The 13562-nt window shown below is 46.1% G+C and overlaps 2 protein-coding genes across 2 annotated transcripts in view; one reads left to right on the top strand and one right to left on the bottom strand.

Annotated features, from left to right (window-relative positions):
• Positions 1-8236, top strand: part of LOC119453345 (pyridoxal-dependent decarboxylase domain-containing protein 1) — a 40581-nt gene extending 32345 nt beyond the window's left edge. The window contains exons 15-20 of the mRNA XM_037715386.2: positions 398-456; positions 1092-1329; positions 3066-3184; positions 4691-4783; positions 5311-5413; positions 6287-8236. Of these exons, the coding sequence (XP_037571314.1) occupies positions 398-456; positions 1092-1329; positions 3066-3184; positions 4691-4783; positions 5311-5413; positions 6287-6432 (758 nt within the window). The 3' untranslated portion in view covers positions 6433-8236. The remainder of the gene's footprint in view (positions 1-397; positions 457-1091; positions 1330-3065; positions 3185-4690; positions 4784-5310; positions 5414-6286) is intronic.
• LOC119453350 (probable aconitate hydratase, mitochondrial) overlaps positions 1-13562 on the bottom strand; it is a 327347-nt gene that overhangs the window by 202743 nt on the left and 111042 nt on the right. The window lies entirely within an intron of this gene.

Below are 13562 nucleotides of genomic sequence, written 5' to 3'. Positions count from 1 at the left end.
TGCGGGCTACTTGGCTGTCCAGACAAGATGGCGGCCAAGACAAAGGCTTGGAAACTCGACGGGAAGGTTGTCTGTTCACAGGAAAACGTAGTCCCGCTTTTTTATGCGCTTAATATAAGCAATGTTGTGTTTTTCATAGGCTCACACATGCAAAGTGTTATAATACAGCGATGACATCTGCTTTTCTGAGCTTTTCTTCTTGTCGACCACAAGGTGGCATCATGTCGTAGAGATGTCTTCCAGAGTGATTCAGATGCATTCCACTGCTTGGGCGTGAAGCTGTCTTAGCTGTCAACGTAGATTGTCTACAACGCGGGCCAAAATTGGAACACACCCTACACGCTGATAAGTGTGTGAGGTGGACCTCAACCTGTGCGTTTTGCTCGTTTCAATGCAGTGTTCGGCACCACGACTCAGGATGTGGAGGAATTGCACAACTGTCTCCTCAAACATCTGGTGAGTGACTAGCTATGGCAAATTATTCGTTTTTCAAACTGAGGTGCCCCTCGGTTTCTTCCAGCTCAATCTTGTACTTCCTGATGTCATCTGTAAAGAAACGAAGAAAGGACACTAGAAAGTAGCTGACATGGTTGAAAGTGAACTTGACAATTTTATTTATACAAGCAGCCAAGCGATATGGTAGAATGGAATTGTTCTTATTGGAGGCCTTCAGACCAGTTCCTCTTAATACCCGATGCATAACATTGGTGGTCAGTTCTGTTGAAGGGAACCAGTATGATGAGAAAATGAAAGTTTTCTTGTACACACACTACGTGTTCCTCGTTAAGGTTATGCCTATTATTTATGCAAGGTTTCTCACTTTGTGCAGGTAGGTTCTAGTATGAAGCTGATCACCAGTATCTTTATTATTGGCTGAAGTATATATGTATGGACTGCTGCTTCTAAGATGATTTGTCGTACCTGTTCTATTTCGTTCTCAACTGCTCGATTTTCTTTTTTTTTCACATTCTGATCAGAAGTGCTTGGTTGGCATTAGTTGTTTCATTTGAACACTTAGCTGCTGGGCTCAGGGCTAGGTTTGTAACCACCATCAGCATTTCAATCCAGAACTCCTTTGCTTTGCTTGACAGGCCATCCTGAATGCGACGGTCCGGCAGAAGCGCAAGTTCCGCGATGCCCTCAGCAAGCATGCCAACTTGGAGCTGGTCGAAGTGTGCCACTGGGCTGGCCTGGGCGGCGTGCGGTTTGTGCCAGATGCGTATGTTGGACACATGGACTCCCTTGATGAGAAGGACAGAGACCAGCTCAACCAGCTCAACTCGGAGCTGGTCCTCAAGTTGAAGAACACGGACTCCGCCTTCTCCCTCGGTGAGGCAGACGTCAACGGGTTGCGTGACACAGACCCATTGCTACGGTGACTTTGTGGCTGTGGTGGTTTGTGGCCGAGTGTGGGGTCGTGGGTTTGGTTTCCAGGTGCGTGACCACATAATGATGGAGGCAAAATGCAAAAAATGCTTGTATACTCCGTTTCATACTTAGGTGGCAATGCTGCAGAAGATGCGCAAGTCATGTGGTCATAGAAGTCTCACTTCACATGTTTCGCACTGCAATTTTTGATCTGCAGCGCTTTGTGCAGAATATCTATTTCACATATTGCAACTACAACTTGTGGACGTCAGGTTGTGTCAAATCACGCATTGTTTGTATACCGTTGTGCTTCCATTATGCGACGCACTACTACTTGGGTTTCAAGCGCTGTAGCTGCAGCCACTGATCACAGGAACTTGTCATTCTGCTAGTTCGGAGGTAAATAGGTTCGGATGTGCAACGCCTTCTGCGTAACAATTAAGTCATATTTTTCAGCATAAAGGTGCACGAGACCTAATTTTTGTGGCAAATTACATGACTTGCACCGATACCTTTCATGTGTGATGCACTATTTTTTTCGGTCGCGAATGTCAGCAATGCGAGAAGCATTGCCCACTATGTGTGAAACGGAGTATAGTGAGTTTTAGGTGCCCCTTTAAAAAGGTACTGAAGAGGAATGTTTAAGTTGCGCTGGATCTGCAACAGCAAAACGACCACTCTTACCACAAACAAGAGGTGACCTGGTAAGCCAAGAAAGGCACAAAAACAAAAGAATGGTGGCGATGTCGCCCTATGTTCTAACCCCTGCTTGCCATGATGTCAGGGACTTAGTTTAGTGTCTGCTTGGGTCTAGTTAATAGTTTGTTGCATTTCATGGTAAATAAGCCAAGGATGTAGCCAAGAAAGTGTGGCACTTTTTCTTGTCTAGAACAGCTGAAGTATGAGAAGATACTTCGAGATTTGTGACATGACACTGATGCTGAGATTATGGCAAAAAAATTTAGAAGAACAGAACCACTGTGTGCGTTACTTTTGGCTATGCTCTCATGTGGCAGCCGCAGCGATTGTGTGAATGGAGTGAGCCCATATATCATGATTAATGTCACGACGCAGTCAGCGCTTTTGTATTGAATATAAATCTGTTTTGTAGAAACTACAGTCGAACCTCGTTATAAGGAAGTTGTTTCGAACACGAAAGTACCTTCGTTATATGCAGTGTTCCTTATAAGCATACGCATGGATATCGGCGAAAAGAAAAACAGTCACAATCAAGTCTATGCGAAAGAAATTCAAGCAGGAGTGCCTTCGGCGGGTCAGCAAAAAGTTTTCTGCGGATATTGATGACCTGTCAACATCTTTTGGTCATGTTGATACAAGAGCAACAATAAATTAATACACGTGCTCTGGCGCGGCCGCGAATATGCAACTGTGCTTATGGTTAATACGTGTGATGGGCACGTATTAGACTTTTCGCACGTATTAGGCACGTTGATAGACATTTCCGACACTGAAGGAGACTGTACGTGGATCCATACTTCGCTACTACAGCCATCAGTCTTGCCTGCGCATCTGATCTCATGCTTGATTGCCAATAAAATCTACAAATGTAACATAAAAATAAGCATGCCACTGACAGGCTTTTCAGACATAAAGGGGTCCACATGTGGATCCATACTCTGTCTAGCTTCTTTCAAGTTGTCATGCATATGTCTGTTCCTCGTGGTGTTATTCCGCAGGTGAAAGTGAGGACGGCCTGTCCTGTGTGCGCTTCGGCATGGTGACAGATGACCTCGACATTGAGGAGCTTGTCGGGCTTGTTCTTGGAGCTGGCATAGAGCTCGAGGAATCCACAAAGGTGCCTGCGCCATTTCACGTCGTCTGCTCTATGCTGCTAGTTTACGAAGTTTGTTCAGTGCAGTCAAAGCTATTAGCTGCATCAGCTGATGAGGAACGAGAAGCAGCCGATCAGGAGCAAGGTCTGTGCCTGCTGTCTGTCACTAATTGTTCTGTGGATGACATGGCTGAATGAAGGATCACAGATGGGTTAGCAGTGCATTATGGCGAAAACGTGGCAATAAAGACATGAACTATTTCCTCATTCCTCAGTGGCTGACAAGATCTCAAGCTTTGTCTGTACTGCACAGATTTGGCGAGACAAAGTATAGTCCTTATACTTCTTGTGCAACACGCAAGTTCAAAAAAGTATGCGAGATAAATTTCTGTTCAAGTGACATTGAAATTGAGTAGTGTTGGAATACAATGGAATGCTGAATGGCAAAAACAAAAAAATTGCACTCAGGACTTGTAGAAACAGTTTACTCCATAATAAGAACTACTACTCTCATTCAAGCGTGGATTAGGTTCCTTTGGCATAGCTGTGTGATAAATCACCAAGCTAAATAACTCGCAGGGAATTGATCGGAGAGCCACGCTTAGAAAGCGAAAGCACTGCGAAATTTGTTAGATCTCTGTAAGGTTACGGCTTCTCTTTTTGTTTTTGTTTCTTTGTAAGCTTTTAGCGATTGACTTGATTTTATTAAAGCGCACTTTATATGGCCGCCCTGCAGTCTAGGTGTAGTCTGCTCTTACGGAAAACACCTGACAGTAGTGCTGTAACCGTAACCATTTGCGAAACTAACATTTCTTCAATTTCATTTCATTTATCGGGGAAAGTGGCTGATACGTTAGGCAGAGATTTATGTGTGCCTAACATACGGAATACCTGTCTGTCTACATCTTATGTTCGGTAGACATTTGTGCCTAACGAGTGCAAATAATTGGCTCGTAGGTGGTCTTCGTGTCATATCAGCTGTAATTGGGGGCAGAGTACCGAGCGTTTGAAAGGCGACCATAGTCTGCTTATATGGTCCCCTGCATATATGCTCCCATAATGTGCATATTGTGGAAAGGTAATTGCACAGACACACACTACTTGATTTTCTTTTGATTTGTGCCTTGCACCAGTATCCTTTCATATTGTGTTGGTCATTGTGTGAAATTGCCTGTTGTCCAATTTCCCTGGAAATGAACATATTTTAAATGCTTACATACGCTGTGACGTTCTCTACAAAATATTTTGTGGCCAAGAAGAGCTTTTGTATTAAATCAAATAAATCCTTATTCAACATCTAAAATGTCGGGAGCGCAGACACGTTAACTTGGTTCTGGTGTGTGTCCTCGCTTCTAAATGTGATGCAATAATTTTGTGAACATGTGTGCCTTCTGTGGGCAGCTTCTTATTTGCATAAGCCATGGTCTGCTGGATTCGGTTTGCAGGTGCATTAAGCCTGATATGACTTAACCAACTAATTTCGTGTCTCAATTGTTCAAGTGTTCTTTGCTTTCACTCCTCTGATCGCAGGCCCTTGAATCGATGTCCGAGCTAGTAAAGCAAGGCATTCAGGAGGCCAGCAAGGGTCTCCAGCAGGAGAATGAAGAGAAGATCCTCCAGGAGGTGAGCTTCTGGGCGCAATGCTCACGTGACGACCTTTTTTCCTTAACTGTAACGCTAGCTTTCCTGCAGGCCAGTTTGCCAATCTAATGGCGACGCAGCCAGTTCTTTAATCGGTACCTTTGTGAACGGTTTGTGTGTTTTAATGGTTGGTAAATGTAGACGCAAGTGCCATGACGAAGCCATGTGCAATGGCCGAGTGCTAGCTTGCGGAGCTCTTAATTTGAGCAATGCTGTGTGGCAAAGCATATGTGCGACCTCTAAGGAAGGTGATGGCAAAACTTGTAATGAGCTTTTAGAGGTGTACAGCTCGTCTGTTCTGTTAAGTGTCGTCGTTATTACAGAAGCGATCTCTAATTCTCAAGTTTTCTCAATAAGCAACTTGGCTAGGCCAGACATAAAGACTCGTTGGTCACTTCCTCAGTTCTATATTCTCGGTTTGACCACGAGCTCCTGAGGCATTGATGAATAGAATTTGATTGTGTGGAGGTTTGTTAAGAGTTTTTCTTGTTTTATTTTCTTTTGCTCAGGGGCTCCTAAGGCATGTCCCCATCGTGGGCTCCCTCTTCAACTGGTGGTCGCCGACTGCCAAGGAGGGTGGCATTCGTGGGCGCAGCTTCAACATCACATCTGGTAAGCATACAGAATTCAGTAATCTAGAAACTTTTGATGATTTTTTGTCAGTGCCCTAAGCAAGTGTTCTTTGTACTACTGTGAACTTAGTTGAATGCAAGGGCAGAGTGCATCCTAAGCATCGCACCTAAGCAGTGTGCTTGAGCATCAGCATGCTCAACATGAGGTGGATCTTTTGAGTGGTAGGCTGCAGTGTGTTGGCCAGTTGATTACGTTAGTGGAGGGCCCTAATTTGTCGAGTAACACTGTAGAGCTGGTGGTCTAGCTAGCTTCACGTATGTTTCATGCAGTGGTTCTATGCAGTATATGTAGTGATGGTGACTGGTGCGGCATCGGGTGCCATGGAACCTACATCTCTTTTGGAAAGAAAGGGAAGCGATGGCTGTGGCATCTAACCTCAAACCTTGTTTTGGTGGATGGGCCTGCACCTAACTCCTGCACTCTCATTAACTTGAACCAAGCATTCCCTCAGCACCTGAGGTTTCATATCCTCACTGGCATTCATTACAACCACAGTGTGGTCCACCCATGGACCATGTTTTCTCATGTCTAAAACATGGTTTACCCTTGGACCATGTTTTCCCGTGTCTGCAACCGTGAGAATACTTAATAATTTTCTTTAGGGCTTCATCTCTGTTGCGGGGAGTGCATTAATTGCTAGTTTTGTCTTTGGTGCCAGTTGCCAGCACAAGAGTGAGTTGGACGCTGCAGTCCGCTGGTCTTTTGCTTCGAGAATAAATGTAGGGATGGCAGCATGCCACGTCAGTCACCATTACATGCCTTACCAAACGCTCTTTGGTAGCCAATGGCAAGACCGTGAGGAAAAACACTGGACTGTTTTGGTTGCATACTGGTTCCTGTCTCTCCTGCCAGGACTCGTCGAGAGTACGGAGAACATCTACAAGTACCACATGCAGATCCAGCAGGGCGACAGCACGCCGGCCCTGGCCAACAAGCCACCTCAAGCCCAAGTGGTCGTGCAAGCTGCAAATGCCCTTGAGACTAAAGCACAACAATGAGCGCAACTCAAAAACATGACAGGGGTGGTGAGGGAATGTGGGACGAGACTTGGGTAGCAATGGCTGGGTGCTGCAGGTTCGGGCGCCAGCGCACAACCACAGAGCATGTACCAGCGCATAGAGCAAGACAGTTGGCATCGTTTGGGCCACCAGCTTTCTGAGTGACCGCGGTGTTTTGTGTACCGCTGCATCCTAGCAGACTGATGAGCACAACTCAAAACACAGAGGGGACTAGTTGATTCCGCTGGTTTTGGACCACTACCCTGCTGGGACAGGTACCTGCAAACAGAGGGGAATGACAGGGGTCAGTCAGGCTGCCAGCTTCTTGCCTGACTGATGTGGCGTGTTAAACACCTCTATCCAGGACAGTAGTTGACAGAGGCACATCTGCACTAATGTGTTCCTTGCTTGCTATGCAATCGCGTGAGTCTCGTGCATCTGGTGCTGCAGCAACAGCAGTAGGTGACGAATTATTGTTACTCTTTTGTTTGGGTACATCAAATAAAGCTGGCAGCATTTAGTGTAACTACTGGTGAGCGACTGGTGCTGGTGGCCAGCGCAGCGTGAAAAATAATTGTGCAGGCTCCGTTAGCAATTTTTTTGTTCAAATCTGTGCAGCTGCTTGCATTTAGGAAAGGTTGCAGTCATCAGCTGCTGGTACCAGCCATGCAACTACTCGCACTTTAAAATGTCGGTGCTAATTGTCAGCAGCTTCTAGTACCAGCCAGTCTCTCAAAACCTCCACTGCTGCTCATGTCTAAAAGAATAGCAGCTTAAATGGGCTGTTGCTGGTATGCCCAGTGGCTCTGGGACCTACAGAATGTTTTGCTTTGTGCTGTTATCACAGTGCATCTGTAGCACGGTCCATTATCCAGTATGCTGCTGTGCAATACTTTGTGCCTGTGCTAGGGAAAGGCTCTTTTATATTAACCTGTGCATGCAAATTGCACTCCTTATAGTGCCAGCTTTGTGTACACTCTTGGGACTTGACTGGTACCAGTTCGGTGCGAGTTACTAATAGTTATGAGCTTTGGTTAGAAGTTTTTCAACATGAGCATGTACAAGCTGCTGACAATGCAAAATTTGTGGATTTTGCATACTACATATTTTCACAAAGGAACCTAAGATTGTGTGTCACCAATCACAGTGCCAACCACTACTGCAAATGTTTGTGCTTCTGTTTTGAAGGGAAGCACATAAAATGTAGTCTTGGCACTTAAGATGTAATGTAATAAGGAAGCAAACAAATGTGGCAGCCATGTCGTGTCGGAAAGCTGGTGGTTCTTCAACCAAAGGTCTGTGCTGCTGGTATCTCGGCTCTTACAAAGCAACGCATGTGTCATCCAACATATCATTTCTGATGAACCTGGGTGTCCTGCTCGACCTTTTTTCATATTTCCTTTCAGTTGGGACCATGTTTTAGCAGCTCCCATTTTAGACATTGGGTGTTCCTGTCATTGCTCACTTTCTGATAGACCGTCTCTCTTCGTCTTGTTCCTTTGCAGGCTGTTTTTCTTTCGTGGGGAGGCGAGCATGGAGTATTATTTTTTTCCCGGTGTTTTTTCCACCAATCAGTCTTCTCTCCTTTTGTTGTGATGGGTTGTGCTTTGCTTTATATTTGTATTTAAAGAGCTTTAATTAAGACCCTGTCTACTCCAGAGCGAGAGCAAACGAAGTTCCTGCTATATATTCTTTGTTTTCATCCATCTCATGCAGATAGCCTGCATACGTCGCCTTAAAAAAACTGTTGTGATACATCTAGTCAGAAACACACTTTTTGCAAATAAAACTGACAGCTTTTCGATCTTGTGTGCCTTGCCCAATTCCTGACAAGAGGTTCTGATATAATTGACTTGTGACGAAGAAAGAAGTGTTGGATCAGAATGCCCCGACATTTCTATTCGTGCATAAAATGTGTCTGTCCGAGATACTTTTAGCAGGTCAAAAGGCCAATAGCAATGAAATTTTGGTCGCGTATAAAGCATAGTTTCAGATATTGTAGCAATAGAGGCAGCCTCTGTGGAAAATTGTTTGAAATACGACTGGTTGCTTTGAAAGGCTTGCAAAAATGTTTTTAATACCAAAACTGAAAAATAAAAATGCCGCCATTAGCACCCACCAACGCAACGAACGACTTGAAAGATACTTGGATCCTCAGTTGACCTCCGAGATTAGTCGTTGCACAAAGCTTCCCACAGCACGCTGAAAAATCTCGAATGTGATGTGCTGAGGCTTGTATCATACCTGCCAACCACAAGGTGGACATGTCATGTGCGTAGGCCCTATTTAAAGGCTGCTAATAAGAAAATTGGGCAATTGCCAGCCCTGCAACTTTTCCAAGATTGCTTCAGTGGTGTATGCTACTCCTTTGTAGTGCACGTTAAAGAACCCCAGGTTGTCAAAATTTAATCCGGAGCCCTCCACTACGGCGTGCCTCATAATCAGAACTAGTTTTGGCACGTAAAACCCCAGAAAGAAGAAGTACTCCTTTATAACCAGTGAAATTTGGCTGCAGTTGGCCTTCAAGGGTCCCTTACCAGGCCCCATGGGAAATTGGTTATGCATTGGAAGTTTTGAGGTGCCGTCTAGACAACAAAGTCCTTGATTGGGGAAGTTGGCTAGTTGTCATTTGGGAAAGCAGCACTAACGGACAAGACCACAAATAAGACAGAAGACAGACACGGTGCTGACTACAACTTTTGTTGAAGCACGATTATGAAGAACCCACTGGCACCACATGACCCCCAGTACCAAGAAACAAAACTGTACAGTAGTGAAAACATTTAACCTAACTACACACATATATATATATAACAAACAGCCTTCAGGACAGGATGCTAACCTCACCAAAAGCAAACAAGCAGCTTCTTTTAAGCAAGATATTAGTTACACGTGGGAGTGCGTAAACTACCTGTTCGAGCAAACAAGAAAACAAAATTCTCTTATGCACTTGAACATTTTTATTATGATATGCTTCATTTATCTCCCTTGTCAATTAATCACTCTTCGGGGCAGCAATTTTTATATCTTTGAATAACAGCAAGCATCGAAAACAGCAAGCATATTCACTGCTTGCAGTGTTGGGCAATATGTGAGCCTGTAATTTTCTTTTAATGAATGCTTGTGTTTCATTAGCCTGATATCAGTACACCTTCTCAACTGTGCTATCTACTATATGTGCCCACAAGATAACAGCAATAAGGTGCGCAATTCCAGTCCAACATTCTACAAGGGAGAGGAATGCCTGATTTGCACTTTTGCATACCTTTATGTCTGATGTATTACATAATGCCTTGTCAATTTTTTCACAAATTCTCACAAGTTTATTAGGCGCTGTCTTTTGCATTACTTGTAGTCCTGTACGTTAGCGCTGCCTGTATGTTAGCACTGCATAATCACCTGGCGATCTTGGACATTTGTCGGGCTAGTCACTCATACAGTTGAGCTGAGTGGAATTCAAGTGGAAGCTTAATTAACCATTTACTGGCGATGGCTATAGGAGAACGCTATTCCTAAGACCATGTTTGCTTGTGTACGTTGTTCTGGAGTTGTCTATTGGCTCAAGTAATATGGTTCTATTTCCAAGAGACTTACTTATTAAAGAGAACCAAACGGTGAACATTATGTTAATCTATAACATTAAAATTATTCTGAAACCCTTTTAGTAACATCGCAGCGTTCATGTTGTTCCAAGAGACGATATAGTGGAGAAAATCACGACTAATGGGGCTGCAGTGTTTCACCGCAATTCAAATTGCCGGCAACAAACGGAGCCAAGCTGCGTTGATCTCGAAGATCGAATTCCCCCTTCCCCCCGCCGTCGGTGCGCCAATTTCACATGGGTCTCTTATGTTATCCCCAAGACTACTTGAAGGTGAAAGCCCAAGTGCTGATGCATTAAAGACTGATCCTATAGTTCCCTTAGTCATCCCCCTTAATCAACCTCTTAATTCGCTTACTCATAGAAGGCGGCGCCGCGACAGTGAGCCGGCGGCCGTTGTAAGGCGCCAGCGGCGCGCCGGCGATATGCTGGCGAACAGCGCCGCGAACGGCACCTGTCAGAGCACTGGCATGTGAAGCAGACGACGGGACGAAGGCGCTCGGTGCTTCCAGTGATTTGGCACTGCGGGTTTTAAGGGCTGGCGCACCGGAAAACGCATTTTCGTGTGTCTGCTTTTGAGAAAGGTCGTCACTTGTACGAGGCAGATCACATTCGTGGCATCAAGTAGTATATAAAGCAGAAAACGAGCGCAAATTGCGATGCAAATGATGCATGCACGCGAACGAAGCTCACCGCGGCAAGATAACACGTGGAACTCCAGCAGTTATATTCCAGATGTTATTTTGCTGTGCGCGTTAACATTCTCGCGTATTTAATCATGTAAATAGGCGAAGAACACAAAAATTATGGAGAGAAAAAAAAAGGAGACATACGTCTTCCTTATTCTGTTTCTTGAGCTGCTTCGCCGATCGGACATGTGTCAGTCGTTCTCTGTCCGTTGTAGTTCTTTTATCTTTGCAATGCTTCCCCATTCTTAATTGCTTATAAACTAGCCCAATCTTCAGTCACGGCCCATTTTATATAGCTTAGCGCGACGGGAGCCGTCGGTGGCGGTGAGTGTGAATACGCCACTGCGTTGGCGTTCGCCGTCGATGCACAGCACAGTCGTGTGCCGGACTCAACCAGAGTTTGGAATTGCTACGAAGGAAAATGTACATTAAAGGAAGACTGATACACTGATAAGACGGCAAAATAACTACAACTTCGGTGCCCAAGCTCCGGAGCCGTTACACTGCGGAGGCGAAGACCGGCAAGTGGTACACGAAGCTCTTGCGTATGAATGGCTCTTTTATTAACGTTAGAACAACTAGACCATAGCAAATCAGCGTTGGAAATGTACAGTGCCCAGCGATTGAAGCGCTGGCAGCGCGCGGCTGCCGCCGTTTTTTTTTTTTTTCTCGCGCCACAGGTGAGCGCCGTGGGACCATGCAAATGCAGTCATAATGCGTTACTAAGGTACTGGCTTTCACTCTACACCACAATGCATCAGTTTGGCGTCCCCAGCGCTTACAGTCAGTGCAAAAAGCGCTGGCGACCATGCGATTCGAGTATCGCGTTATTGCTGAGCACTGTATGCGCTGTTGCCTACAAACCGCACATATACAGACTTTCCGCCTGAAAAACGCGATGCCGCGATGAACAACGATTGAATTTAATGGCCTAACCAGTTTCAGTCATGTTTCAGTAACTGTTGGTGCACCCAAAAACGCAACATGTTTGATCAGACTTGGTTTCAAGGCAGCGCCTGCTGCGCGCGGCCCGGCCGCCACATGCCATACATTCGCGGCGCAGCCGCATGAAGGCGCCACCGGTCCAAATTCATCCCGCGCCCGGTGCCTATAGGTCAGACCATAACCTCCTCTATAAAGTATAGAGGAGGCTATGGTCAGACACGATACCGGGTTGGTGTAGTAAGTCACTGAGAAATCTGACGTCAATCCGAGCATTTCTCGACTTGTTTTATTGCGGTAGCAAAAAAAAATCGACACTTCAGGCGAATTTGTGCCGTCGCCGTGAGGTTCCGCACGAAGTCCACGGGCGATAAGATCGTCGCCGGGCGCCGTATGCTGCATGTGCGAGTGAAAGCGTGCGAGGGTGAGCCGGCGATCGCGGCTCAATCTCGCGCACGCAAGGGCGGGAAGCGGGAAGGAAGCGCAACCGTCTTCCAGTCGCTCGCAACGCTCCGGAGGGACGACAGGGAGGGAGAGGGCCGCGTTCTACCAATGCAATGCCTCCTAATTGGTTCTGCTCCGCGCGGCCCGAGCGACGGCGCGCGCCGCCCGGCCGCAAGGCTCCGCGGCGAGGGTAGGGAGTGGGAGCGTTCTGCGCCGCGCGCTCCCGCCCGGGCGGCTGTATCTTGAAAGCCATATGCGGCAGGGGCAGAGTCCTCCCTGCGCTGTTTTCGCGGCGCGTGGAATGCTAGCGGCGCGGCACGAAGGTCAATTCGCTTGCTGCTGCCGTGCTTACTCGTACAGCGTTTTGACAGTGAGTTTTCCGCGGTCATCGAGTGAGATGCGTTCAAGGTTGCTTGTGCACGTGTGACACCGTGCTTGTTAATTTAGTATGTGTATGTTTACAATTTATACGGCCGATAAAACTAGTATCGTTACTTCGTATAGCTGTCCGCTAATTTGCTATCGATACTTCACCTTGCGGGCGAAACTGCGACAATTTTTTTTTTCGAGCGTTCCTTCTCCGCGCAAGCTCTCGCCTCCGTTGTAAGTGCGCCTCGGCAAGGCCAAATGAAAACGCACCAAGCGTCTCAACGCGCTCGTTTGCCCACGAGTAGTTCATACATCGAAGCGGCGTTTACTTTGCTTACTCATAGACAACGGTGACCCGCACACTATTAAAATTGTTGCGTGAGCGTTTGCATATAAGACACGATGCCGGGTTGGTCATTGCACCAACCCTGCATCGTGTGCTTACTCTCTGCGCCGTCGGCCATTTTTTTCTACAATTTCGCGTCGACGACACGGTTTTCGCTCAAGAACGTTGAAGGTCGACTGAACGATGAGAAGTATAAGGTTTTCGCCTAAAAAACCGCACGGTACTACCGTACCAACGTGAGGTAGTGTTCGGTGACATGGTGGTAAGGAGAGCGTTCTCGCACCCTCTCCTATTCCTCTTCACAACCACAATCTCTCTCTCTCTCCCTCAGCTAGCGTTTTGAGACGCTGTGACCAGAGGTGATCGCAGACGCGCTGCACGAGGTTCCGAAGTGGTCGTTGAAGTGGAGCTCGAAGTACCAGTTGGCCCCCGCGTAAGGATAACAGATAATGAAACATAGTGCCACAAATAACCATGCACCTGCTAAAGCATGTTAAATGCATTTTTAGACAACCAGGGTATAATTTTTTAATGCGCTCTTTTCAGCGTTCACAAACTGAACTGGCTCAACGTTTCTTCGTGTCATTCGTTTGGTCTTTATCACTACGAAATAATTCACGCGCACAACTTCAGAAATGGGTAGGTCAGTGCTACAGACCAGATGTTAAAGGGGCGCTAAAAAAAAAAAAAAAAAAAAAAAAAACAATTCAGAGCTCTTTCACTACTGTGATGATCGAAG

Source organism: Dermacentor silvarum, chromosome 5 (assembly GCF_013339745.2).
Source record: "Dermacentor silvarum isolate Dsil-2018 chromosome 5, BIME_Dsil_1.4, whole genome shotgun sequence".
NCBI lineage: Eukaryota > Metazoa > Arthropoda > Arachnida > Ixodida > Ixodidae > Dermacentor > Dermacentor silvarum.
Note: the sequence above shows the minus strand (reverse complement) of the source record. Positions and strands in the feature narration are given on the sequence as shown.